The sequence below is a fragment of the Callospermophilus lateralis genome, chromosome 12 (genome assembly GCF_048772815.1).
Source record: "Callospermophilus lateralis isolate mCalLat2 chromosome 12, mCalLat2.hap1, whole genome shotgun sequence".
Classification (NCBI taxonomy): domain Eukaryota; kingdom Metazoa; phylum Chordata; class Mammalia; order Rodentia; family Sciuridae; genus Callospermophilus; species Callospermophilus lateralis.
Window position 1 is genome coordinate 69,068,123 of NC_135316.1, and position 26,411 is coordinate 69,094,533.

The 26,411-nt window shown below is 44.3% G+C and overlaps 1 protein-coding gene across 1 annotated transcript; it reads left to right on the forward strand.

The window, feature by feature from the left end:
• The first annotated feature begins 3,201 nt into the window (after window positions 1-3,201).
• Window positions 3,202-26,174, forward strand: Serp2 (stress associated endoplasmic reticulum protein family member 2). Its single transcript, XM_076872208.1, has 5 exons — window positions 3,202-3,216; window positions 4,225-4,559; window positions 4,800-4,917; window positions 10,143-10,215; window positions 25,899-26,174. Exons 1-5 carry the CDS (start codon window positions 3,202-3,204, stop codon window positions 25,937-25,939), a joined length of 582 nt encoding a protein of 193 aa, XP_076728323.1. The 3' UTR covers window positions 25,940-26,174.
• The last annotated feature ends 237 nt before the right edge of the window (window positions 26,175-26,411 follow it).

Sequence of the window (26,411 nt, forward strand, 5' to 3'; positions counted from 1 at the left end):
GCTCCCATGGATGAGATAAATTGAAGAGAGACCATTAGCTGACAATGTCTGAAAACTTCAAATGACATGACAATCTTTTCAGATCTAGAAGGGGAAATGACCAAGGAGGACTTTCTGGGCTTTTTTTTTTTTTTTTTTTGGTCTTCATGTACATTAATTAGAGTTCTTGACTGTTTACAAACCAACTCTGGCCAATGGAAGCAGAATAGGATTAATTGTACTGATTTCAAGTGCTGCAGAATTAGGAGGGAACACCACTGGTTCCACCTCAACTGCTAGACACTACCTGATTCTGGAGACAACTAGGATAAAGTTGAACTTTTCTCTTTGTCTTTGCAACAACCGAGCAAGATTCAGGAACAACTGAATAGCCAAGATGGGTCATACATCTGAGCCCTAGATGTCAGGAGTTAGGTGACTGAGTATCTGGCACTCTTCTGCTCCATGATGCGAGAGAGGGTCCTAAGATGCACACGGTGTGGGTTCCCCCAAATAGAAAGGTGGTTTGCACGCTGCTCTGCCACAGAAAAATGACAGACACCCACTACATCACAGTTTAACAGTGCAGCATCTGTATGACTTGATAATACATCATTTATAAAAGTGTCTAAAACCCAGTCTCTACAACCACAAATCCAATGCTCCAAGTTGGATAGATTTAGGATTCCATAGCCTGTAAGGAATTCCTGCTCTGAAGGCTAAAAAGAAAAGAAATCAGTCAAAATAAAATTTTAATCAGCAGTTTCCTGATCCTTTACCCATAGCAATTTTAGAAGTTGTGGTTGAACACTGCATGCTACTGGCATGTCACAAAATCCATGCTGCCAGCACACATTAACCCAGGAGAGCTTTCAACTCTCAATCGACTTTCCATTCCTCACTGAAGTCCTCCCAACTCAAAAGAGCAAGACAACCCCAGGCTTGGCTCCTTAGTCTATTGGTTAATATGGAACTCCCGGGAGGTAAATCCAGCTCCCCTGTAGAAGCTTCTGGGATGAGCCTGTGTAGTCTTTAGCTTAAGGGAGGCTGGAGACTAAAGCTTGAGTAGAGGAAGCATAAGATCCAGGCTGGGAAGGAAAACTCTTCTTGGTCAGTTATAGTGATCCTCAAGGCAAGAAACAGAATTGAGACCTGCAGAGGACCTGCAGAATTGAGGTCAGAGGACAAAAGCAGTGTAGGAATGGGTGTAGTGGAGTTCACTGTGGGGAGCCACTCTGAATGACCACACCTTCCAGTCCTGAAGCAGGAGGCTCTGACCAATCACTACATTTCGTGGTGACTTGGGCGTTGTCCCGCCTGGATAGCAAGGCCAGTCTTATGAGTAGGTGTAACCTTGGGGTCAAGCTATATTCACCTATTCTTTTGTAATCCTACCCCTTTGCCCTGTCTGGGATAGAATGTTCCATGGAAACTCTCTTTATGTGTCCCCTTCTCTTGCTCTGCCTTTGGGCATGGCCTTCCTAGATGCCAGTCAATCTGCTGACAGTAGACATCAAGAGGCTAGGTTCAACCCCCTGAAACCTGTCCCCTTGCCTCATTTGAATGGCTTCTCCTCAATAAAAGGGTTCAGAAGGAGCTCTCTCACTCTCTTTCCATGGACCCCTAAGGTCAGAGGAGCCTCACAGGACCCAAAGAAAAAGGTATCACTGTCTCTTGTGTGGTTATTCACCTGGAGTGACCCTGAGTGTTTTAGTCGTGAGAAACGTGACAGGACACAGCACAGTTTTCTCTTCCAAATTAAGCACCAGGAACATCAGCAAATGATATAAAAAGTTATAGTAATTTGCTTCCAGGAATCTAATTCCACAGGGAAAACCAACCTGTTTCTCCTATGCTCACACAGCCAACAAAACATCCCAACGAGGGAGGTGGGGACAGTCCCCACATGCCAAGCAAATCTGCAATGGACACCAGCTGTGTACCCTCTAATTTAGTTCTGATACTGCTTACCTGGAGATGGCATCAGATTATCCCACAAGACTACCCTTCCGTCAGATGCCATTCACAAGTAGGTGTTGTCATCTATACCTGTGACCAACTGGCTATATATTTGGGATCCCACAACCCGCTCCTTGAGTTTGACTAATTTGTTAGAGTGACTCACAGAACTCAGAGAAACATTTTATTTTTCATCCTTTTATTACACAGGCTATTGCAGAGGCTACAGATGGAAAAGACACATAAAGCAAGGTATGGGGAAGGAGCACAGAGCTTCCATACCCTCCAGGAACCTCCCACATGTTCAATTCAGCAGCTCATTGAACCTAGGCCTTTTGGGCTTTTATGGGGGCTTCATTACATAGGCATGATCGATTACATCACTAGTCATTCATCAACTCAATCTTCTGCTACAAACTCCTCCCTGGAGGTTGGGGGGTAGGGCTAAAGTCCCAACTCTCTAATCAGGACATGGTCTTTCTGGTGATCAGCTCTAATCACAAGGCTACCTAGGGGTCCTCAGCACTAGTCATCTCATTAGCATACAAGAGAGATTCTTATCACTCCAGAGATTCCAAGGATTTTAGGAGTTTTAAGAGATCTGATGAAGACTAAATACATGCAATATCACACATAGATAAACTTGCACAAGTATATAAAGATATACATACGGTGATATTCTCTAAAGCATTGCTGTCAACACTGAAAATAGCCGCCCACCAGTAGTTTAATATATTTTTGTACAGTCATACTATACCACATACCACAAAAAAGAGTGAACTACTATATAGTGATATTATCTATAAGCAAGAAAAAGAGAGTGGCCGAAGAGTGTGCATTGTATTTTCTTAGGATGAAAGAAAATATTTCCTGTTTCTATTTAACTGCTTTCTGTGAACATGCAGTCTATTCATAATTTCAAAATTAATCAAAATGAGTAAAATAGGTAACAAGCAGAAGTTAAGGGTCAAGAAATAAATTTTCCCCATCAATGCTGCCCACCTGGGGCTGTAGGAAAGTGAGCTTCTTTCAGCAAAGGACATTTTCCTGCCTGAAAGTCCAAAGGGGAAACCACCTCTATCAAATCTCTCTCTGAATGTCCTCAGAGCCTGGATTCTGTTCAGCTCTGGGGAGGGCCTGCCCTGCCTCCTCCTCAGGCATTTGGGCGGCATATCACATCCAGGCTCCAGGAAAGTGACACTGTAGGGTGCCCCTCCCCTCAAAACAAAAACAAAAACAGAGTGTTAAAAGCATGGGACTAGAATGGGGCACACTTGGGTATGTGGCCTTGCAATAATGGTGGTGACGTTGGTGGCAATGGTTAAGAAGTCAATGGAAGCTAATTTCAAACTGAACTGACTTCTAGAGATGAAAGACAGAGGGGCAGGGATGGGGGAAAGGATGGAACTAATGCCCTATCCTCTGGATTAAACCAACAGCCCTGACCGGCCTGTGCTGAAGCTTGAATGAAAGACACTTCATTCAAAAAGTGGGGAAGGGGACTAGCTTAGAGAAGGGCCCCAAAGGAGAGTTCTTCCTAACCTCCCACTGGCATAGGAGAATTTTGCCCACACAAGACCCTGTGGAAACCCAGCTGGTGGTGCCACAAGAGGAGGGCCAGAGCTGCATGAGTCAAAGCTGCCATAGCTCTTCTTCCAACACTGGGGGTGCTAGCCTTGTCCTACCCTGACCTTGGGTCACAACTTTCCACTGCTCCAAATCTGCCAGGGTGTTTCCCCACTTTTCCTTCTGAGCAAGGAAGAGCTAACTTCAGTGTGTTCAGCGGTGGAAAAGTGAGAAAATGAACCCCTTTCCTGGACCCCTACTTAGGCAATCTGGGAAGTTCTAACACCAGGGTCTGGGAGACTCAAACCTTGTTTATATCCTTCTACTGCAGGGAAATTCCCAGTTCAGTCTGGAGTCCACACTCAAGTTCCTGAAACAAGAGTGTCTGGAGGAAGGTCTAATTGCCCCAGGGCGGTAGAAAGCCAAGGCAATGCTTTGGCTTTGGTTTGGCACCAAATCCAACCCCAGCGGCAGGCCCAAGACCTCTCCCCCATGTTCTGATTTGTCCCTGGCCCATCTTCCCTGTAACTCGCACAATCACCTAGGCAGGAAGGCCTGTCCTAACTCTCCTCAGGTCCCCTGATCTTCATCTCTCAGGACGCAGGCTTCCCGTCTCCTCTTCGCATGTGACAACGGGTCCCTGTGTGCAGAGCTGGAGAAACACAGGGCCCTTCTCCCGGGACCCTGAAGGAGAGATTCTTTTGGACTGTCTCCCAACAGTGCGGGCCCAGCCCGGGTCGGGTCTCTGTGACTTTCGAGGCCCCGGGCCCGGCCTCCTTAGGTCCATCCTTCCACCTGAAGCGCGGCCACCCCAGTTCCTCCCCGGCCTGGGGTGGCTCGCGGGCCCACGGGCGCTCGGGTCGTCGCGCCCCCACCCCCCACGCGCTCACAAACGCCGCGGCCACCCGAACCCTCGGCCCCGCCGCGTTCGGCCGCAGGACAGCGGCTCCACGGGGCCCGGGCTCCGGCGGCTCGGCTCTGCGCGCTGCGCTCCGGCGGCTCGCTGCGGGCCGACTCCCGGCCGCGCCTGCCTCCTGCCTCGGTGGCCGAGCTGGGTGGGTAGCTGGGGGGACCGGAAGGATAGCGAGGAAGTCGGAGAGGGTTTCCTGAGATGAGAGATTACTTCCGTCCGGGCGCTGGCCTCTCTCTGGAGCCGGCTCGCTGGGGCTCCGGGAGCGGGGTGCGCGGGGCTCGGGGCCGCGCCTTGCCACCTGCAGCGCCCGGGAGGGCCGCAGGGGCCTCGGCGGGACGCGCTCGGCCCTGTCGCGGGGGGCTAACGCTGGGGATCCTTGCAGGTGGGAGTCGAGAGCGTCTCAAAGCGCCCAAGCCATGGTGGCCAAACAGCGGATCCGGATGGCTAACGAGAAGCACAGCAAAAACATCACCCAGAGGGGGAACGTAGCCAAAACCTTGGTAAGGCGGGGCGGCGCGGCCGGGCCGGGCCGGGCAGGACCCGGCGGGGCGGGGCCGAGCAGGGCGGGCGGGCCGCGGGCGCAGGGCCCGGCCTCCCGGCTCCGGGCTCCGGGCTGCCCCTCCTGCGGGGTCCCGCAGAGTCGGGGATCAGGACTTCTCTCTCGGCGGCCTCGTGGGCGGAGATGGCCCTGGTTGGTCGTGGCCCCTCTGGGAGTGGCCGCCTGGGCTACCTTGGAGGCGCTGGGACAGTCCCAGGAGAGAATTGGGACGTCGTCCTTGGAAGTCCACCTCCTTAGGGGACGGTTAGGCCAACTGCATGAACACAGGGCCCGAAGCTAGTAGGTGCTAGAATGTTTGTTGAATGAATGAATAAACGAATGGGTAATAGAGGCCATTTAAGATCTCTCCCTTCCAGACTCCACCCTTGTTCTCCCTCCCAGACAGACAGACAGACAGACACACACACACACACACCATGATAGGGTTTTGTTTGCAGCCCCTTTGTATGTTGAAAGAGCTCAGTGTCTAGGAGTGAGATTCCTATCCACATTTCCCTCATCTTTTTTTTTTTTTTTGGGGGGGGGGTGAGGTTTCCTGCTGCCGCCAGGCTGAAGTTTAAGTGCAACATTACTCTTGTTTGCCCTGTGAATTCAGGCTAATTCTGATGGTGTAACCTTTAAAGACCAGTTTATTGCCAGTGGTTCTGTGCTCCCAGAGCTGTAGATTAAAGCTTTACAACCGAAATCTAAAGTAAAACCTGTGCCTTATGCATGAGGATTTAACTTGGTAAAGCAGATTGTTTTCAACGGAAGACGCCAGGCCTGTGCATCTTTTGGACAGAGGCATGAAATGGATGGTTGCTGGACAGAGTTGGTCTCCAAGTCTGAGCAAAGGCACCTGGAATCCATTATCCCATCCAGTTGAGTGGAAGTCCAGCTGAAACTTGGGGTTTGGTTGGAAATGCTTGCAGACTTGATGAGGCAATTCCTTTTAGACAAAGAAATTACGTTGCTTTGATTAACTGAGCAAAAAGCTGAATCTGCAATCATCACACTGAATTCTTGCAAAACCAAGAAGTATTGTCATAGAGAACTCTGAGGTTCAAACTCTACTCAGAGCTTTATGTACGGTCCGAGGCTTCAGTGATCCTTAAAATTCTCTTACTTGGGAATTACATAACTTAGCTGTGATTAGGGCACCAAAAAACCAGTGTGCCATCAAATTGGAACCATTTTTCATGTAGATCTATGTTTTCCCTATTTATTTTTACTAAAAAAAAAAAAAAGTTGTGGCACAAATTGACATTGAAAAACGAATTTTGATTGATATTACAGCACACATGGTTCTGTGTTCCTAGGAGATCAAACTTTCCTTCTCAAAGTATCAGACCTATTTGCTGACACAGTGAAAATATCTAGATGTGTGGCTCTTTCTAATGACTGAAGGAACCAGAGTTCAGTTGTTAATTGATCTCAGTTGACAACTTATCTGACTGCAAAATAAGAGCAAAGTAAGACTAATTTGAACCGCTGTTTTGTCCATTAAGCTTGGTAGACTCTGTGTCTGCTACCTCTAGCTGTTTTCAAGACCACTAAAAAATGTTTGGGACCTATTACAAAATTTTTTTGGCTCTTAAATAAGGAAAGAAAATGGGAAAATTGGGAAAACGCTGTTTAAATATCTAGTAAATGTAACCAGTCACCTGCAATTCAACTCAACTCAAATTTCAGAGCTACATTTAAATTATATTTAATGTGCGATATGAGTGTATTTAATAGGTTCTGATATAGCACTGGGTGGGGGGGGGCGGGCTCTGAAAGTGCCTGGCGCCTATGAGGGTTTTTAAATGGCCCAACTAAATTTGTAATGAAAGGTTTCCAAACCAAGCCACAATAAATGTTTGTTTTCAATTGGTTGGAGAGACTTTTGGTTAACTTTACTGTAAATGGGTCAGCATCCAAAAAGAAAAATGAAATTCTCTTTCAAAAAGAATCTCTATAAATCCTAAATCTCATTTTCCCATTACAAGTCCAATATGATTATACTTTGATAGAAGTAACTTGCAGAAGACAACTTATCCAGTATGAAATTCAGTAAATGGGAACATATTTAGGGATTCCAAATGAAAATTCAAACTTTTTTAATTGTATGCAGACCTTCAGTATCATTATTAGCTGGTAGCTATAGGGCAAATTAATATTTTTTCCTTCCAGATAGCAGATTAATAAAGAAACAGAAAAATGGAATACTCATTTTGTGATTGTATAGTAGTAACTCTTCCAGAATGGGAGGGAAATTTAAATTACAGAGTTCCAGGTTGCCTTGCCAGTATCTTAATACAGGGAAAGCCATCCCCTGACATTTTTGAGCCTCATGTTTGAATTGAATCCTGTCAATTGCAGAATTGCTATTGTTCCCCTTTCCTTTCCCAGCAATAGATTCAGGTTTATGTGAATCGTCCTATTGGGATTGCACTGGCTCTTTCCAAACAATAGAAACCCAAAGCTCTCAGATATGGATGTATCAGTATTATGAACAGCCAGGTATTTATGAGCTCTGAAAGTCCCAAAATAATACTGATTCACTAGAGAATATCCTCAGAAAGTTTTTTGTGTCATGTGCTTCAAGCTCTACATGCTGATAATTTGTATTTGTCTGCAAGTAAAAAACAAAACATTCCGCTTGATGTCTATGCTAGACCAATAATTCATTTACTGGCTCCTGAATTCACTTGTTGACTTTGCTGGAAATAGATCTAAAATGACTAACTATGACAAATTATTTGGAGGGCAGAAAAGGGTAAATGTCACACTTTGTTCCAGTAACTTTATTAATATCTGTATTATTTACTTAATCTGAGCTTGACCTGGTCTTTAGTACTGAAGACTAACACAAATAAAGTTATCTTATGCAATTCGTAGACTGATTTTTGTCCTTGTCTGGTCAAGAGCAACAGCCTATTATTCCCTTGCAGTGTGACTAAGTAAGGTGAGGGTAGGTACAGGTGTAACTGAGGGTAGGTACAGGCTTATCAAGAACAGAGATTGAATGGCTTTATTCCTTGGTCATTGACAAGTATACCTTTCTACTAAGAGAAATGTAGGGATAACCCTTTCTCCTTTAAGAAGTACTAATACAGCCAGGTGTGGTGGCGCACACCTGTAGTAGTCCCAGCAGCTTGGGAGGCTGCAAGTTCAAAGTCAGCCTCAGCAAAAGTGAGGCATTAAGCAACTCAGTGAGACCCTGATTTTAAGTAAAATACAAAATAGGGCTGGGGATGTGGCTCAGTGGTTGAGTGCCCCTGAGTTCAATCCCTGGTACACCCTCCCCCACCCCAATAAAAACGAAGTGCTAATACAAAAATAAGACGTTTCCTAGATATGGACTTTATTCTTCCTAAAATGAAATTGTATGCTTATTGATTCTCCAAAGAACATGTGTTATCTGCTACATTTAAATTTTGTGCCAGGCTTTGCTACACTTTAATACCTGAAAGAGACACAAAACCTGCCCAGATGGGGCCTCCAGTTTAGTGAAGAGACAGACATTAAACACTTAGTAACAGAAATAAATAAAACGCTCTAAATGATCATATGTAATGATTATATGTATTGTCAAGAAAAAAGTTCACCGCCATAAAAGTGACTGGTGAAGTAGAAGAGGAAAGGCTTAGAATGTAACAGGAAAACTGAGAACAAATTGTTGCCTGATTCATAATAAAATGAGGGAATTCTTTTTAAAAGTTGAAAGTTTTTATTTACATGAACCCAGAACATAACTCCATATTATATACAAATGCAACCTGTGTTTTCCAGTTTTAACATATAATGAATTTTACAGGAAGGTCGCTACAATGAAAATCAAAGGAAGATTGTACTTTCTTTGTTAGAAACATTACTAAAACTTGTTTAGCATATCCCAAAATTTCATCCTTGATGACAGCACTGCTCATTTTTTTAAAAATACTGATATGATATACCTTCAGTGTGTGTAAATGTGTAGCTGTGATTTTCACAAGAAAATCACATAGGAAACTTTTAGCTCACATTCTATAAAGTTGATTATATTTTAAAATGTCAACACATTTAATCAAAATACAAAATTGTATTTTGTGATTTCCACCACCAGTAAATGTTTTGTCAATAAATTTACTCTACCAGTATGTTTCTCCCTGCCCTGTGAGGGGTATGTGTGTTATTTAACTTATATTGATTACAGCTTATCTTTTGCTGAACCTAATGAGGGAATAGTGAATCCTTTGCTGTTTTTCATTCTCTTTCTTCTCCCTTTTTATTTGCTAAGTCATTGGTTTTTCTGATGCTTCACCAGAAAATGTGCTGTTCCATTGACTGGTTTGGTTTTAAGGACCACTTAAACATAGACCTAGTGGGACATTCTGATTACCACTGTGCTCTTGGTTTGAGAAGACCCCAGGAGGTAGGTAGGATTGTGTTCCTGCAGATAAAGCAGTGGCTTTCTGTTGCCAGAGAATGCAGAGACTTCTCCAAAGTTCAAGCTTCAGTAAGGTTGAGGGGCATTATTCCAGCATGCTGTTTCCCTCACATCCATCCACTGTTGCTGGGTGCTTCTGTTATTCCAAGGATTTCTACTGCACTGACTTTCAAAAACTTAACGTACCAAAGGCTTGAGAAAATGCCTGCGCTCTCTGATCCTGCTTGGGCTACACAGGTGCAGGAGAGCTAAAAAAATAAATCTAGAGAGTAAAACAGCAAGGCTCTGTAAAGAATTATATACCAGCTCTTGCTCAGGTTAACAAACTTTGAACCTTAGTTTCTCAATTACAAAGTGGAAATCATCATCATACTTGCTTTATACTGAGATGTGCATGCTGGAGATAATAGATGTGGACTGCCTATTGGTGCTTGGCACAGAATGTGCTTTTAACAGATGGAAGCAATTATCAATATCATCTTCAAAACCTCTGTATTAGTTTGTATTTGTGCCCCATCTGTGCCTAAAATTGAAAACTACCAAGTTCATTGAGTTACGTGGGTGTTAATAGGTTGTGGATAAATTTTTTTTCAAACCTATCTCAAGCCTTTATAATTAACTTTATTCATGTATGTCTGTCAATAAGAAAGAGTGATACCAAATCTGTCTCATTCACAGTAGAATCCCCAGCACCTAGCTCAATGCCTAGTAGCTCTCAATAAGTGTTTATTGGATCAATAAACCTAATTTTACTTTTTCCCATTCTCTCATAGAGGCCGCAAGAAGAGAAATATCCTGTAGGACCATGGCTGTTGGCACTGTTCGTTTTTGTTGTCTGTGGCTCAGGTATGGTATTTCACTGAATTTAGATCCCATGTTCTCCACTGTCCTTCAAAACATTTTATTCACCAAGTAAATAAAAAATAATTTGGTCTGGGATTGAAGTTAATCACTGCCTTAAGCCTTAATCTTTGTTTAGATTCTGTTCCAAATATGGGTAAAGATAGAACTGTTACACTATCAAACATAATCATAAAATAATTACACTGAGCAATTAAGTTGACTCTATACACCGAAAGAGTTCAGTTAACTCACTCTGTAGACATAGCCTGAAAAAGAGCATGTGGAACAGAAAGTGGAATACCAAGATAAATCCGCATTCCAAAGAGCCAGGGAGGCGGCTGCCTTATGAGAGTTCTGTAGATCCCCTGGATAGAACTGAGCCTTCGACCTGAGCCATAAAATGCAGGTCACTTGCCACTGGAAGGTGGCAAGTGCAGAGAGCTGAACTTACAGGACTCCCAGAGGAGATGAGTGAAAGCATCATGCAATGTTCCTAGTTACATGTTGTTAGTGGGGGTTCAGCATGGCTCCTTGTCCCCGTATGTTGGGTCTCTGTAATTCTGGTATGTGGAGGTCACTTCTAAACATGGGGCATGCCTTCAAGATCCCCATTCCTTCCATCATCTCTCAGTTGCTGAGGACAAAGAAAGTGAGAATGCCATGTCTCCCAGCATAGGCTCAGGCCTCAAGACATCCCAAAGACAAAAAAGCCCATCACAAACAACCCATCAGTTCCTTTATCTTCAGGACACCACTTTTCAAAGGAAACCAAAGCTCTTAAGAGGAAGGAGGGATCTAAAGTACTTGGTGTAATTGTTGATTGTAGTTGAAATATTTTAAAGTGGACTTGCCTTTCCAAGATGAGAAAATCATTCACTCAAAGAAATAAAGCTCTACCTCATTCCCAAGCTATGTCCTTGAAGGAAATCCTTTGCTCAATGTAGGAATCCCTCATCACTCTTTTTAATAGTTATTTACCCGATCTCTGAATACTTCTGGAAATGGGGTGTTCACTTCCTCAAAAAGCAATTCCATGCCTATTAATTCTACTAGAAACATCTCCCCTGTTTTTGAACTACACTATATTGTCTTGTCAGTAGTTTGGATTTGGATCCTAGAATAACACAGAATGGGCTCATTCTCTTCTGGACATCTTGGATCTTCAGCTGTTTTGAAAATGTCTGCCTCGTGGTTCCTTCTGCAGACTAAATTCCTGGTTCTCTCAACCTTGCCTCGTAAGATGTGGTTTCTAAACACCACTACCCGCCTCCAGATAGGTTCAATGACTCTCTCAAAGTATAGCATTGGCAGAAGGTGGTCTAGAAGTGGTGTAATTGCCACAGAGACCTAGCATTGTCATAACTCTGGATTTCACCACTCTGCTTCTATTAATATAATCAAGGCCTACTTTTTTTAACTGTCATTCTTTTTTTTTTTAATGGCCCTTATCAGCCAACTAAGTCCCACTCAGCTCTTCTTCACAAAAACTTGCTGCAAATATCAAAGATGCATCTATGTCTATGTGTATCTCCTTGTCCCAAGGTCTCCCCTATATATATATTTGTTTTCCTTATGGCCATCATCAGCATTTGAAATTATGTCATTTACTTAATTATTATCCATCTCCCCATACACAAAGGCAGTATTTACATTATACTAAGTTTGTTGATCCTAGGATAGTATTTGCCATAAAGTGGGTGCTACAGAAAGATGGATAACTAGTTCACTTTTTTTGAGACCTAATGTAAAGCTTCATAATTATTTCTGATAAAAAGTTATTGTTAACTGTCAGTTGTCTTTCCACAGAATGTCCATAAAGTTTGGAAACATAAACAAGCATGCATAACAAATGGCTTATGCATGTATGACTGGTGACATTACATGATATATTCATTGTGTTATCCACCATCAACAATACATAGCTGATATCACCGGACAAAATTACGAGGAATGTGGTAATTTAATGCAGCCTTTCTATCAGTACCTATGTAATCAGCTGTGGGGTATTGCTTCCCATTTCTCTCTGATTTTTCACCCGGGGGGGGGGGGGGAACTGTCCCTTTAGCGTGCCACAGGAAAATTAAGAAGAAAAAAAAACAACCAATATAAAAAGTTATCTCTGTTTTTAGGTTTTATGACCAGTCTGTACATAGCTTGTGAACCTTGAGCCTTTTATCTAATTATTCTTCTCTCCCAGTTTTATAGTCTCTGAAAAAATATCAGACCTCCACATCACTAAAGAAAAGTCTGGACTCAGAGAAGTTCAGGGGACACAATCTCCTTCTGGTTGACTTTGAACCTTAAGTAAACTCATTCAAAGAATTGCCATGAGGGTCTGCTTGAGGGTCTGCTGGGTGCCTGGCACTGTGCTGGACTTTGGAAATGCAAATCCCCTCCTTGGGAGCTTGCAGGTGCCTGGAGAGGCAGAGAAGGGAGCTGTCAGGTGCAGCCCAGGGAGACGGCACCAGGTAGTGACCCTAGTGCTTGGCCTATTTGGATAAAGGACTTCTGCCTCTTTGGGGGCCCAAAGAGAAAGCTTCCTAGAGGCATGTGCTGGGGAAAGCGGGTGGGGAAAGAGATTCCAGAGAAGGGAAGCTGAAGTGGTGCCAGCACAGAGGTTTGATGGCAGGCCAGGCCAGGAAAGTAGGAAACCCAGTCGCGGGGTAGCTAAGCCTGGGGATCGTGGTGATCACATGTCCCTATTGTCCTCAATCTAAAGAGATAAAGAGCCAATATTTGTGTCATTTTTGGTTTCAAGATACCTAGTAACTCTATGAAGCCTTCCCCAATCTGCCCTCTTAGGAGGCCTATAAGGCACAATGTCAGCAGAGCCTTTTTGTCTTGCTTCTTTCTCAAAATCCATGCTAGTTTTCAAAATCCATCTCAAAAGGCTTACGGACCTTCTTTAAATTATATAGCCTACAATTTTTCTAGCAGAATTACATCTTTCTTTCTTGGGTAAATTGGTACATTTGCTGATAACAATTTTCTGGAACTCTTCAAGAAGTTTCTCAGGAACCAAGTACATTGGCTCTGATATCCATTCCCTCCTTAGGTTTGCATGGACCTTGGGATGTGAGGCTTCAGGGCTGGGAGATTTGGACTGAAGTGGCTAAGAGGAGATCCCACCTATTGATGGTCCACGCTCCTCCCTTACTGCCCAGTGTTTTGTTATATTTTATTTTTTCCGTACTGGGAACCCAAGTCCCTGTGAGTGCTAGAGAAGCGCTTTACCACGGGGCTACACCCCAAGGCCTTCTACTGTTCTTTTAACAGTGCTTTTTTAAGCCCTTCTAGTTAGAAGACCATTTTGCTTTTCAGAGGGACTAGACATAAACAGGAGTCGAGTTGTCTTACTTTCACTACCCGCTTTAAACGCACTACTGTGATCCCTAAGCCTGGGTCTCATTCCTTTTCAAATCTTAATGAAAAATAATCTACCTCTGCCCTTTTTTCTTTTTTTGCTAGCATTTTTTTTTTTTTTTTTTGCAAGCCTCTGCTTAAGTTGGGCATCATTCTCACAGAAATGTGTCACTCTTATCAGTTTGTCCTTGGTACTGTGCCCTTCCTTCTATCTTTGTACACGTCCTTTTCTAAACAGAACATGTCATGAAAAACACAATAGCTCCTTTAGATCTCTCCCGGTTGCCACCTCTCTGGGATTAGTCACAGTTCATTTCATCTTGCAAAGCCTACTCCTTTAGTGGGAGTCACAGTCCACAAGCTCCTACCCATCTTTTCTCTACATTTTAAAGAATGCAATTTCCTCAAGTCCTACCAAGTAGCAGCTACTCTGCTTTAGCTAATGAGGCTTCCTGTAAGCACTAGGCAGCTTGAAGCCCTCCTCTTGGGGGTGTCTGGCCTCTGTTCCACTTCTGTCATCCAAAGTAGGAATGATCTGCTCCCTCCCACACCTGTGTGACCTGACCGTCTACAGTAAGCCCACTAATCCTGCTCTTACCTGCCAGGCTCACACAAAGTGCACTGGAGCTTTCTTGCAGGGATCCCCACATCCCTGAAGACCAACACTCCTTCCTGTCCCTTTCCATCTGCTCTCTCCCCTTTGGGCATGATACTCTCCTATGCCAGGCGAATGTTCCATCTCACCAAGTTCTAATGACATCTTGGAGGTCATATTGCCTTCTTTGAGCTCATGTGATTACTCTTATTTTGAATATTTTCATAGACACTGAATTAAAAAATGAAATCTGATATGAATGAAGATGTCGATCATTGATCGAAATCTCTGGGAAGTCTCGTGGCTTTCATTACCTTACTCTATTAACCCACTTTTCTAATTGGTGATTGGCTGGGTAAAGTGCTCTTTTTAGAAATAGTGCCAGTGTGCCTGGGGTAAATAAATATTCAGGTCAGGCAAGTAGTAAGAAATGCACATTTTTCTCTATTTTTCTAGCTATATTCTGGTAGAGAATTAAGACTGACAGAGGTGGCACTTAAGAATATGTCCACTTATTGGTCACTCTTACTTCATCTTAAATGGAAAAACAGATTAACAAACCTGTAAGAAGTCTGTTGAACCTTTTGTTATGAAGAGTCACATGCTGCCAACCCTTTTGGCCTTGGCTTGTCAGCTTCTTTTTTGCGGCCTGCATTGTTCTCTGCACATGCCTTTCATGCCAATGGTGCTGAAAAGAGGGCAAGGTTATGAAAAGGAAGAAAAATCAGGAGAACAGTGAGGGGACAGAGTCCAGGCACTCAGAGACCTCTGGCACAGACATGCACCCAGGAAGGCCATCCCCTGGCTGAGAAAACGGATGGAGTTTCAGACCTCCTGGGGCTGCCCATGGCCCCCACTTCTGAATCCAGCTGGTCCTCCTCTTCCTTCTAACTCCAACGCTTGGCCTCTAATGCATTACCCTGGAGAGAGGGGGTTTAGTGAGGTTATCTTAACTATGCCCTCTTCTGAGTAAGTAAATTTCCACTTTCCCTGATTGCAAAAGCTCTCTCAGGCAAGACACTTCTCTGACCAATTGGCAGTAGTGGGATAAGAGGCCTCAGCCGGAAGGATACTTTTGGAATCTGCCAGATTTGGGTTCAAAGCTGGATTTACTGTCAGCTGAATGACCTTGGACAAGTTATTTACAAATCCTCTTGGTATTGATTTTTCTTATCAAGAAAATGGAGATAAGAAGCCCCACAAAGGCTGTCAGGCATTGAATGGTTTGTGGGATCTAAGTATAGGCCCATCACAAACTTAAAACCTGTAGCTACAGTTACCACCTCTGTCTTCTTAGTCCTTGTGGAAAATGGAGACTCCAAGGACTGTTGGTTGCACATTGGGGTACCTTCCAACCTCCCAGGCTGTGCACTTGATTGGTAGAACCAGCCTTAAACAATGGGCTTGATCTGTCAGAAGCCATAGGTCTGCCTCTTCAAGGCATTCAGTGATAGCACTATTTACTCCATATAATGAACTCCAGCATCCTCCCCACACAGAAAGAAGGAAGCACCCACATGCAGATAAAAATCAGAGAATTGCATTTGTACTTTAAGTTGAGTATCAAAAATAAAATGTGGGTTTCATTTCCTTAAAGCAACCCCAACATGCAGCTGTTTTGTATAGGTGTTTTCTTTGTTAGATGCAAAACAGTGGGAACAGAATATTCTTGAGATGTGCCATGTCCAATCAGAATATCTGAGAGCCATATCTTGTTTTGTTGCATTTTGTTTAATTTAGTGGTCAGTTTTAAATGTAAAACCTCTTTCTCAATCAAGTGCCTGCTCTCTTAACCCGGGATTTTGTTTTGGTTGAGCCTGTTGAACTGACTGGATTTGTCTCTACTTGATCTCCTGAAATCCAGATCCACAGAGAACTCCGAGGAATTTAAGTGCCTCCTTAAGAAATTTTGCCTATTTTCTCTTCTCTTGTTATGAAAGGATTATCTTCTGTTTCTGCAGGCAGCAGAGCCTCTCCCCAGATAAGCAGCTCCCCCTGACTGTCAGTCCCAGGTTTCAAAACCTACCCTTTGGAGAACTGTTGGATAGCTTCTGAAGGGTGCTTGCTTTTATCTTGAGACTCAGAGACAAGCAAGATCTGGAATGTCTGTCCGAGACTGTTCCTTGCAAAGATACTGTAACACATACACCAACTGCTGTCTTCCCCAGGCCATCAGTGAACTACTGTTTGTACCCCAAGCCCTAACTCCTGCGGTTTTCCCCGCCCCCTCTCCCTGTGGTCCTCACGGAGGCCTTATTGAGGTAGATTCTCAGGCCACACCAAGACTCAATGGGAAAGTGGGTAGCGGCTGATTAGTAACCTCTGCCACGGCCAGGTATGGTCAGAAGGGCCCCTTCCATCCCTTTGCTGTCCATTGCCTAAACATTTTATGTTAGAGCCTTGATACTCACAGACCAACTCCTTAGGTGCTTTCACCTTTTCTTTTTGAGCGGAATGCCCACTGGACTTGGTGAAATTAGGTCTTTTCCTTAATTTGCTGTTCAGACAATCTTGTCATTTACAGGCAGCATATACATGTTTCTAGAGGTCCCTTAGTACTATTGTGTCCTCTGAGCCCATGCAGTGATGCTGTACGTTGACAGGGAGCAGCCATCTGAGACACTGTCTTTGCAACATGATTATATTTTCCTCTGTCCTTACGCCTCAATTAAGGTTTCAACTGGGATCCAGGGAGCACCATTTAAGTCCCGTCATCCGTTGATTCTCGGAGGGAATATGTTAAACACCAGCCATGCCCTAGTTCTCCCTCAGGTTATTTCTCCCCCGTGTATTCCTAATTTTAATTCTGTTTCTCCTCTCTGGCCAACCCTGATATTCTTTTTCTAATTAGAGATTATGAGAATTTTTATGGTTCCCAAAGCCAGGGTATTCTTGAAACTAACAAGCTTCCCCATCAAAGGGAAACCTCCCAGGTGACAGAATTATCTAGTGACCATTATTTTCTTCATCATTTTCCCTATTGTACAGCACAGATTTGTCAACGAGCATATATTACTTTTATAACCAGAGAAAAAATTAAGTACTTTTTTAAAAACAAAAAAACCTGGGTGAGTGGTTTTTAATCTTTTTTTTTTTTTTTTTTTTTTTTTTTTTTGCTTTTTAAAGCTGAAGAACATTTTGTTCAAATCTTAAAGGGGAACAAATTAAAGAGCAGCTGTGGTGGTTGAAGTGGGGGGTGTGTGTGTGCATGCGCATGGTGTATATCCTTGTGTTGCTGGATATTCTGACATTCTCATCTGCACCAAGGAGCACCCATCTGGACCTTCTTGCCCATCAAATAGAAAACTGGGTCTGGCCTTTGTCATGACAAAGTGAAGCCTTTTCGGCAAAGAACCTGCCGGGTTTGTTTGGGGCTATCCATCCTGATCAGCTCCACTCTTTCTGGGTGGGGACATTCTTTGTCTGTCAGTTAACAGACTGTACTCTCCTCCTGTGCTCTCTAGGGACTCTGCCTGCAGGAGCTGGGGTTGGTAGAGACAGATATCATGTCACAGGCAGGCCCGTTTTCAGGACAACCTTTTCAGAACAGATGTGAAGAAGTGATTCTCTGAGATGTTTTGCAGGACCTGAGCTCCTCCTGCTCAGCCTCCTACATCAGGTGGTCCAGCTCCCTCCTTTCCCGGATGCCATGGAGGGACCCCTGCCCTTGGTTTCTGAAAGGGCTACACCCTCCCCCTCCTGAAGATTGGCCATTTTTGTTAAGGATGATGTGGAGTCACAAGTCATGGGTGTGCCAGAGACACATGGGAGGCCAGAGAGCCATTTCTTCTGATGCTCTCTGTCCCTCACTCCTTGTGTGGCCCTTATGTGGACACCAGTTTTTTATGGTGACTATCTTTGAGCCCATGGTTGAGAAGGCAGAATAGAACCATTTGTAACAGCTGAGAATATTTCCTTTGTGAACTGCTGCCCTCTGAAATCTTCCAGGAACACACAATTGAGGAAGGTCTCTGTTTGGGGATGTGTTGGTTCAAAGCCATCAAGTGAACCTGTCCGTGTGTCATGAGAGAAGTTAGAAGGTTGCTAAGAACTCCAACTCCAGGGCCAGACTGCCTGGGCTGGGATTTGTTTCTGCTACCTACTTACCACCTGTGTGGCCTTGTCCAAGTTACTTAGGCCCATTCTGAACCTCAGCTCTGCCATGCTCTGGAGAGGATGGGACTGGTTGCCAACTCTTGCGGTCCTCGTGACTGTTAACCCTGAGGGTTAGTATTTAACCTGTGAAGTGGTGAATCGAGTTATGCTGAGGGTCTTTTGAATGTTTGCCCTTACCATGGAGATGCGTGTGGCCTTTCCTTCACTGCCTCCCGACCTTCCTACCTCCCTGAAAATGTTCTGACCAAGATTCTGAGTGCTTAGAGGGAAAGAAGGGAACATGCCTACTACCTTTGCTGTGTGGTGGTGAGACAGCACGTGGTTGGGGGCATAACTCCAGGATGTTGAGGGACCTGCCTGAGTCCAGACCAGCTGCCTGTAAACCAGAGGATCAGTGGTGTCAGTCACCTTCACAGGGACAGCCAAAACCTCTTCTTTATTTCTAGAAAGAACTCTGTAAACTAGCCCTCGGGTGTGAGCAAGAGTCAGTCATACTGTTTTGGCTGCTGTGTCTTGGGGACTTGCTTTTGTAAGGCCAGGCCATGTTTTATTCCAGTCATACGATCCTTACAAAGAGGCTGTTACACTCTTTTCCAGACCATAAAACTAAGGTTATAGAGGAAATCGGCCAACATCTAGAGCTAAACAATGAGAGAGCTAGTACCCAGACCTCGCTCTTCTAAGACTCCAAAGCCCATCTGCTTCTTATTATTTCCACATTCCCTCATTCTTACTATTTCCTTAAAAGTACTATGGAGCAAACGTTTTCCACTAACTTTAGACCTCTAGCATATGACTGTGTATTGAAACGAGCTCTTGTTAAAACATTCCCTATTTTCCTCTGCCAGAAAAGTGCTTTTTCTAGAAGTTCCAGATGTCCAGCCATCCGAGGTCTACTCCCAGATGGAGAAAACCTTATCCCAGCCATAGATTGTGTCTTGATTGGGCCACCAGCGCCTCCACTCCCCTCTCTCTTTTCTGGACCCTTGCTCCAGGACAGCTTGAATTCACCCACCATGTTTGCAGGTTGACCACATAAACACTGGCCTTTCCTGGAGACTGACAGAACTTTCTCGGAACTGTGACCCCCAGAGGGAGTCACCTCCTGCAACCAGCAAATGGGGTGCTTGAGGAACGGGACAGCCCTGGAGGAAAGACAGAGGCCGTCCATCTGCCCTGGAGCCCTGCCTCAGGATCCAAGATGGACAGTCTAGAGAAGACGTCTCACCAGCCATTGACTTCCTCAAGGTGACCTGCAGCCTCCTTGTTATGTGCCACCCTCTGCCTGGTGCCCAGTGGAGCACTTAGGATTGTGTAGGCTCTCTTTCTTGGATGAACATTTTCGCTATTTTATGTGGATAGAAGGCATCCCATTCTTTGCTAATAGTAGGTGCATTTTATAACATCTTCCTGCCCTAACCTGTCTCTGGCATCTCTCTTTATTCCCTTTCCTCCATCTCTGGAGAAGCTACCAAGAAATGCCACCAGAAAATGTTATCTTGCCTTTGATTTTCTTTGTGCTGATCTCTCAGAGAGCTTTAACGATCCACGTTTGCCACGCCTGTCTCCTAACATTTCTGCCTGTCTCTCAGGGAGCCTGTACTTTTTTTTTTTTTTTTTTTACTAGTTCTTTTATCGTTTTCATTTTTTCTTAATGAAAAATAAAGTTTGATTTTTACGGTTGTCTTATCCTCCTAAAGGATATTCCACTAGTCTGTCTTAATCTTTCTTCTCAGTAACTCCCTTGATCTCTTTTATCATCAACTATTTATTTTCAATAAAAGTGGCTTTATGAAGCCTCCCATTATCTGGCAGGGCCCCAGCTTCTGACAGTGTCCTATGGGATCCACTTGTTATGTCATCCCTGTTTCCTTCTGGCATGCCTTTGCAGCTGGGGGGTAGGCCAGTCTCCAGGGAAGGAGTGGGTTGGAACGACACAGTCACAGGCTTTGAGGACTTTACAGTCTGTCATGACTTGGCTTCTCCTCCAAGGACTAAGCTCTTGGGACATTTGGCCTGAAGGTAGCCATTTGAGGCTGACTCTTTTGGTTTGCAAAGTAGTCATTTGAGGTTTTTAAAATGTATTTTCCTCTGTGCTCTTTGCAGTTATCCACCTTTCATTCATTCAGTAGATATTTGCAAGGGAACTGTGTTGTGCCATATATGGTCTCTCTTATCCCACAGTTTAGTCTAGTGGGAAAGAAAGATGAGTTAATCAAGGAATTACCCCCAAACCACGTAAAAATCTAGCTATGAAAGTGTTTGAAAGAGAGGTGCACGTATCTATGAAAGCATATAAGGAGAGGGTATACCTTTGAATAAGTGCTTCTCTAAGTGTGACCTCCAGACCAACAGCCTCAACATTCCTGTGAACTTGTTAGAAATACAGATTGTCAGTCCCCACCCTAGACCCCATTGGATGATACACTCGGGGGCCAGCAGGGAGGGGTGGCATCTGATTTTTTTAATTTAACATAGCCCAAGGGACATTGAGATGCAAGCTCAAGTTTGAGAACCTCTGCTTCAAGGGGTCAAAGAAGGCTTCTCTTCCTTCTTACAAAGGAAGCTAGGCTATGGGGTAGGTGAAAGAAGGTCTTTCAGAGAAAGAATGGCATGTGTTAAAGCCCTGCGGTAAGACCAAGGAGCTCTATGAAGGAGTAACCCCAAGCAAGTGGAAAGAGTGGTACAAAATGAATCTGGACAGGTCGACAGGGGACAGAATCTGCAGGTCAAGGAGGCCTCATCAAGGGCTGGGCAATAGGAAGCTTACGATATGCTTTAAACACAGGAGTGACATCATATAATTTGCTTTTACTTAAAGAATAACTCTAACCACAGTGTGGAGAAACTGTTGAAGAGGAGCAAGAACAGGCCAGCTGGGGGTTATTACAGGGGTCTAGGGAAAGATGACAGTAACTTGGACTTGGGTGGTATCTACAGGGATGGAAAGGGGACCACGTAATCCCAAGATTCTTAGGTAAAATCCACAGGTCTTGGTTAGGGTCAGTTTACATACAAGATGGAGGATAGTGCACCACTTTTGTCAGTGGAAGAGAACATGAGAAGAAAGATCCTGTTGAGTTTGAGGTGCTTTTGAGCCACCCTAGTAAGGACAGCAGTTAGATGGCAGAAGGTGGGAGTCTAGGGCTCAGAGGAGAAGCAGGGGCTGGAGATGCACGTCCATGAGTCAGTCATCAGCAGTGGAGTGGCCACCGACACTGTGGGTCAGGACCTGGCGCTTTGGAAGAAAGAAGAACGTGAGGAAACGAAGAAAACCAGTGAGGCTCACGGGGGAACTTTTAAGTGCTCAAGCTCTGTGGCCAGGTGGAGGAAGGGGATCCCAGAAGACACACTTAGAGGAAAGAGCCAGAGAAAAGGAGGACCACCAGAAACCGGAGATGACAGAGGGGACCTTCCAGGAGGGAATGCTCAAGTCAGAAGGAGAGTAAGGCCAGACGAAGCTAAGGGAGGCCTGTTACCCGAGGGATGCCAAGGTCACAACTTGTGACTGCAGGAAACGAGATCTCAGTGCGTGAAGGGGCAGAAGCTAGAATGTGGAGGACTGAGGCCAGAATAGAAGGTAAAGAAGGTGAGAGTGTGTGGACAGCTCTTTAGCAGTGGTTGAGAAGAGGAAGAGAACACTTCAGCGATGAGAATTGTGGGGTCAGGCAGATTGTTCTGGTTTGTCCGAGTTGGGGGTGGGAGTGGTTCTAGCCTGCTGAAGCTAAGAGCTTGAAGAAACCTGAGCTGCAGTCACCTAAGTTCCCTATCCCAGACCCAGGAACCTAGTGCAGGTGGATGGGTGTAAAGGCCTGTTCATTCTGGTAGTTTCTGCTCTCTGGGGAACTTTTCTGAACCTCTGGGTGTGGCCTGCCCAGGGCTTGGTCCCCTGGCCTGGAATGCCTGCAGTCCCTCCCTTCCTTGGCATCTCTCCTGCCTCCTGTCCTGCTGCCCTCAGCCCCTCTCCCGCAGCCTGCTCCACTATTTTCTCAGCTTGTTCACCCACTGTTAAGTTATTAACTTGTCAGGCTTCCTCTCCCTCTTTGAACTCACTGTTGGCTCCCTTCCTGAACCTTCACTGCCTCGGAAAGTCAGCATTTAGAAGGCCAGGGTTGCTCTGCAGGTCAATATTGACAGGCACACAGAATTACAATTAATTAATTGGTATAAAATGAGGAAAGCTTCTTCAAGACATTTGATACGATAGAAAAAGGAACAATAAGCCCACCATCTGTCCATTGTCTTAAGTGTGAACTTAAAATAGAGTTCATTCAAAGCAATTTCTCCAAAAGGGGGTTAGTTTTAAAGAGTCACCTATAAATACATTAAAAAACCATTGGATTTTTACATACTCATTATGGATTCAATTAGAATCAGAAATGATCTTTAATTTTTAAAGCAGACTCAAAGAGGTAGGTAAGTTGTTTTAATGGACATCTCACTACTCTGAGACTTGCACATTTTCTCTAAGATTCTTTAGAGATTTGCAGCAGTTCCTTAAAGAGAATTGAATGGCTTTATTATTACCTAGAACTTCTGACGTCTTGAATGAACAATGTGGAGTATGATGGATTTAGACACAGGCTGGTTCCTATTTAACCTACAGCCTGTTTCTTGTCTAAGGACAAAATTAAGGGAGAGGTAACATTTTGAGCATCTGGCATGAACAGACCACATACCTGTGTCATCATATTTATTCCTTGGGGTACTTACTTTCCACAGTTTTATAATCAGAGAACAAAGGGCTCAGAACTGTGGTAATTCCTTAAGGCTCACACTTTATAGAGTGGCAGACAGTTAAGAGCTGGTCTTCAGGGGCTAGGGTTGTGGCTCAGTGGTAGAGCACTTGCCTAGCATGCGTGAGGTATTGGGTTGATCCCCGGTACCACATAAAAATAAAAACAAAATAAAGGTATTATGTCCATCTACAACTAAAAACAAACAAACAAAAAAAAACTGGTCTTCCTGTTTACACATGGTCAAGTATCTCTAAACCAAAAATTCAACACCCAAAATGCTCCAAGATCTGAAACTTTTTGAGTGTCAAGTAGAAAATTCTACACTATACCTCATGTTATGAGTGGTCGCAGGTGCACCAAAAATATTGTACAAAATGACCTTCAGCCTGTGTGTATAGTGAATATGAAACATAAATGAATTTCATGTTTAGACTTGGGTTCCATCCCCACTGTATCTCATTCTACATATGCCAATACTCCAAAGCTTTAAAAAGTCTGAAATCTGAAATACTTCTGGTCCCAAGCATTTTGGATAAGGGATGCTCAGCCTTGGTAATAATAGCAAGAGCTCTGGCCATGCATTGAATCTTTAGTGTGTAAGGAACTTCCATATATATCATACTGCCTAATTCCCATGGTAGTCCTGCAAGGACCATGATCCTAGTGTCACCGAAGAGGAAACAACCTCAAAGAGGTTAAATTATTTGTCCAGTCACCAGCTCTTCAGTAGTAGCTCTTCCATCTGACCCTTACATTCCTCTCTCAAGTCATCTTGTTTATTGAGATTAGGATGATTCCCTGACCCCAAGAACAAAGTCTGAGGGATGGCAGATGTATTTTTTTTTCCTAATGTTTTGAATGTACAAAACTGCTTCCTGGCATTCCCACTGAACCAGAATACAGACGCTTATTTAATCTTTGCTGCTCGTCAGCCTCAGTAGAGAACAGAACCATCAGATGTTTCTGCAAGCTTGCAAATTTTGGTAGGCTACTTTCTCATGCATCTAGCAGCTACCCCTGTCAAGACCCACTCAGAAACACAAACTTAGCCAAGAAAACATCTGAGCACAGCTAGAATTAAATATCACAAGTCATTGAACCAACTCATTCGCCTTATCTACAGAAGAGTCCCTCAGCCCACACGGAACTGTCATTTCAATTTTACACATTAATTCTAATGGTCTTGGTGTAAGCTTAGTCTGCAGCAATGAAATAACAGAAGTGGACCCACTGCAGAGAAGTGTAGTAACACCAGAGATGTGACCAGAGATAAGAACAAGGAGACAAAAAATATGATAATAGAAACCAAAGCCCAGAAGTACTGCCATCCAGAGCTATTTGGGCATCAAACACTGTGTGTCCTCAAAAATAATATCATAGCACTATATTATCAATTGTTTTGATTATGGCAAAACTGAATTTTCATGAAAAGTTAACACTATGCCCTGGCTGGTATCTCCAGCTTAGGAAGGCAGTGGTAATGTATGCAGTGTTTCTTTTAGAAAATGAGAAATGGCCAAAAAAGATGCATTAGAGCTTTGTCTACCCTTGAAATCAAGCTGTCCAAGAAAGACCAGGAGTCTGTATTTTTCTTGTATTTTTATTTATATTCCCCAACCCCAGTTCTCAGCACTTATTACAGGTTGAGCATTCCTAATCCAAAAATGCAAAATCTAGAACTTTCTGAGCATTGACATGAGGCCACAAGTGGAAAATTCAACACCATGAAGCTTAGTTTCATGCATAAAATTATTTAAAAGTATTCTGTAAACTTATCTTCAGGCTATATGTATGAATAAAGCTTATAGGAAACATAAGTAGTATCTTATTATAATATGCAAAAATTATAGAATCCAAATTTCTACACACGAGCCTAGGTGCTCACTAATGTAAGACGACAAACTATCAAATGCCATTTCCCGAGGGTTGGGAAGCCTTGTTTCACTGTGGTTACTTGGAAGCTATGTCCCTGGATATATTCCAGGATGACTTTTTGAAACAGAGGAGTGGTAAGACTCCTGAGAGCTCAGTGTTTATTCTGTTTTTACAAGTAATTAAGTGAGATGACACCCAGCCTCCTTATAGATAATAATAACAACAACATTTAACTACAGGGTAGTTGTTCTTATCATCATTATTATAGTCTGCAGCAAGCTTGACCACTGTTGAACACCAGGGAAGATTTGAAAAGAGAAATTGGGATTTTCTCTCATTTGAAACCCAGTAGCTAGAACCAGGCTGGGAGCTTTCTATCTGGTTCTCCCCTAACAAGCAAAAGATCCAGAAGTTCTCTGTGGGTTACAGCCCCCCCACTCCCAACCACCCCAGCTGGTAAAGACTGAGTGTAGCCCGAGTCAGCGTCGCCCTGGGTGAGAGCGCCTTTCGGTCAGCAGCCAGGAGATGCACAGGCTTGGGCAGCGGAGACCCAGCTGTGCGCCTGCTTGGAGCACCTGGCCTTCCTTCCCTTTGCAGAGCTGGTTATTTTACAGGTCACGGCCATTTTGAAAAGGCAGACTCACTGACCTGTTTAATGAGTGCAGTTTCTGCTCCAAAGCCCAGCCGCAGAATATTGCTGGGGAAGGGGCCAGTTCTCCTCTCCCTGCCGGAGGGGTTTCTGGCCTTAGCTCCTGGTGGAATTAGCAGGAGTTATCTATAAATCCCAGAGGTATCCATCAGCAGACAGAGCCAGGCTGCCTTTTAAAAGAAGTTCACTGACCCCTTGTTAACTTAACTCCTTGTTAGGAAATATCTAATCAGCTGTGAGCCAACCGTCCAGGGCCCTGGGGTCAGCAGAAGCAGGGTGCGCTGTGGGTTGGGTTTCTGGCTGTGTGCTCTCTGGTAACTGGGCCGTCTGTTTTGGTTTCCTCTTTCAGCCATCTTTCAAATCATTCAGAGCATAAGGATGGGCATGTGAGGAGGCCGGGGCATCTGACGCTGCGCCCTCCCGCTGGAGGGTGGAGGACCACGGAGGCCTTTGGCGGGTATCTGTGGGAAGCTAACAGGCCACGTGGAATAGAGAAGAGGCTTCGCCACTGGTTCCCTGACCACTTCCGCCTGGAAGTCAGACCAAACTGCCTTCTCACAGAACATCTCGGTGAATCCGTGTCCTCCAGCGGAAAGGACATTCTGCTTTTCTGTTGGCGGGATTGGTAGCCACGCCGGTCATCTGCAGCAGTGCTGTCTGTCTGGTCCCCCTTGGTTTCACGAATGTGTGCATGTGGCCCTCTGAATGACCGCTGGTTTACTTTCTACCGATGCAATCTCTCCTCTGTCGGGAAATGGTTTTACAAATAAATGTCTTCATTCAACCTTATGCCATGTGTGGGTTTGCAGGGACAAAAGCCAAGGGGGGGGGGGATAGCAGAATAGCTTGAGGGGGGTTGGGG

Coding starts and splice junctions, on each gene's coding strand:
- Serp2 (XM_076872208.1), top strand. Junction 4,560..4,799: donor TGCCTCGGTGGCCGAGCTGG/GTGGGTAGCTGG, acceptor GGATCCTTGCAG/GTGGGAGTCGAGAGCGTCTC. Junction 4,918..10,142: donor GGAACGTAGCCAAAACCTTG/GTAAGGCGGGGC, acceptor ATTCTCTCATAG/AGGCCGCAAGAAGAGAAATA.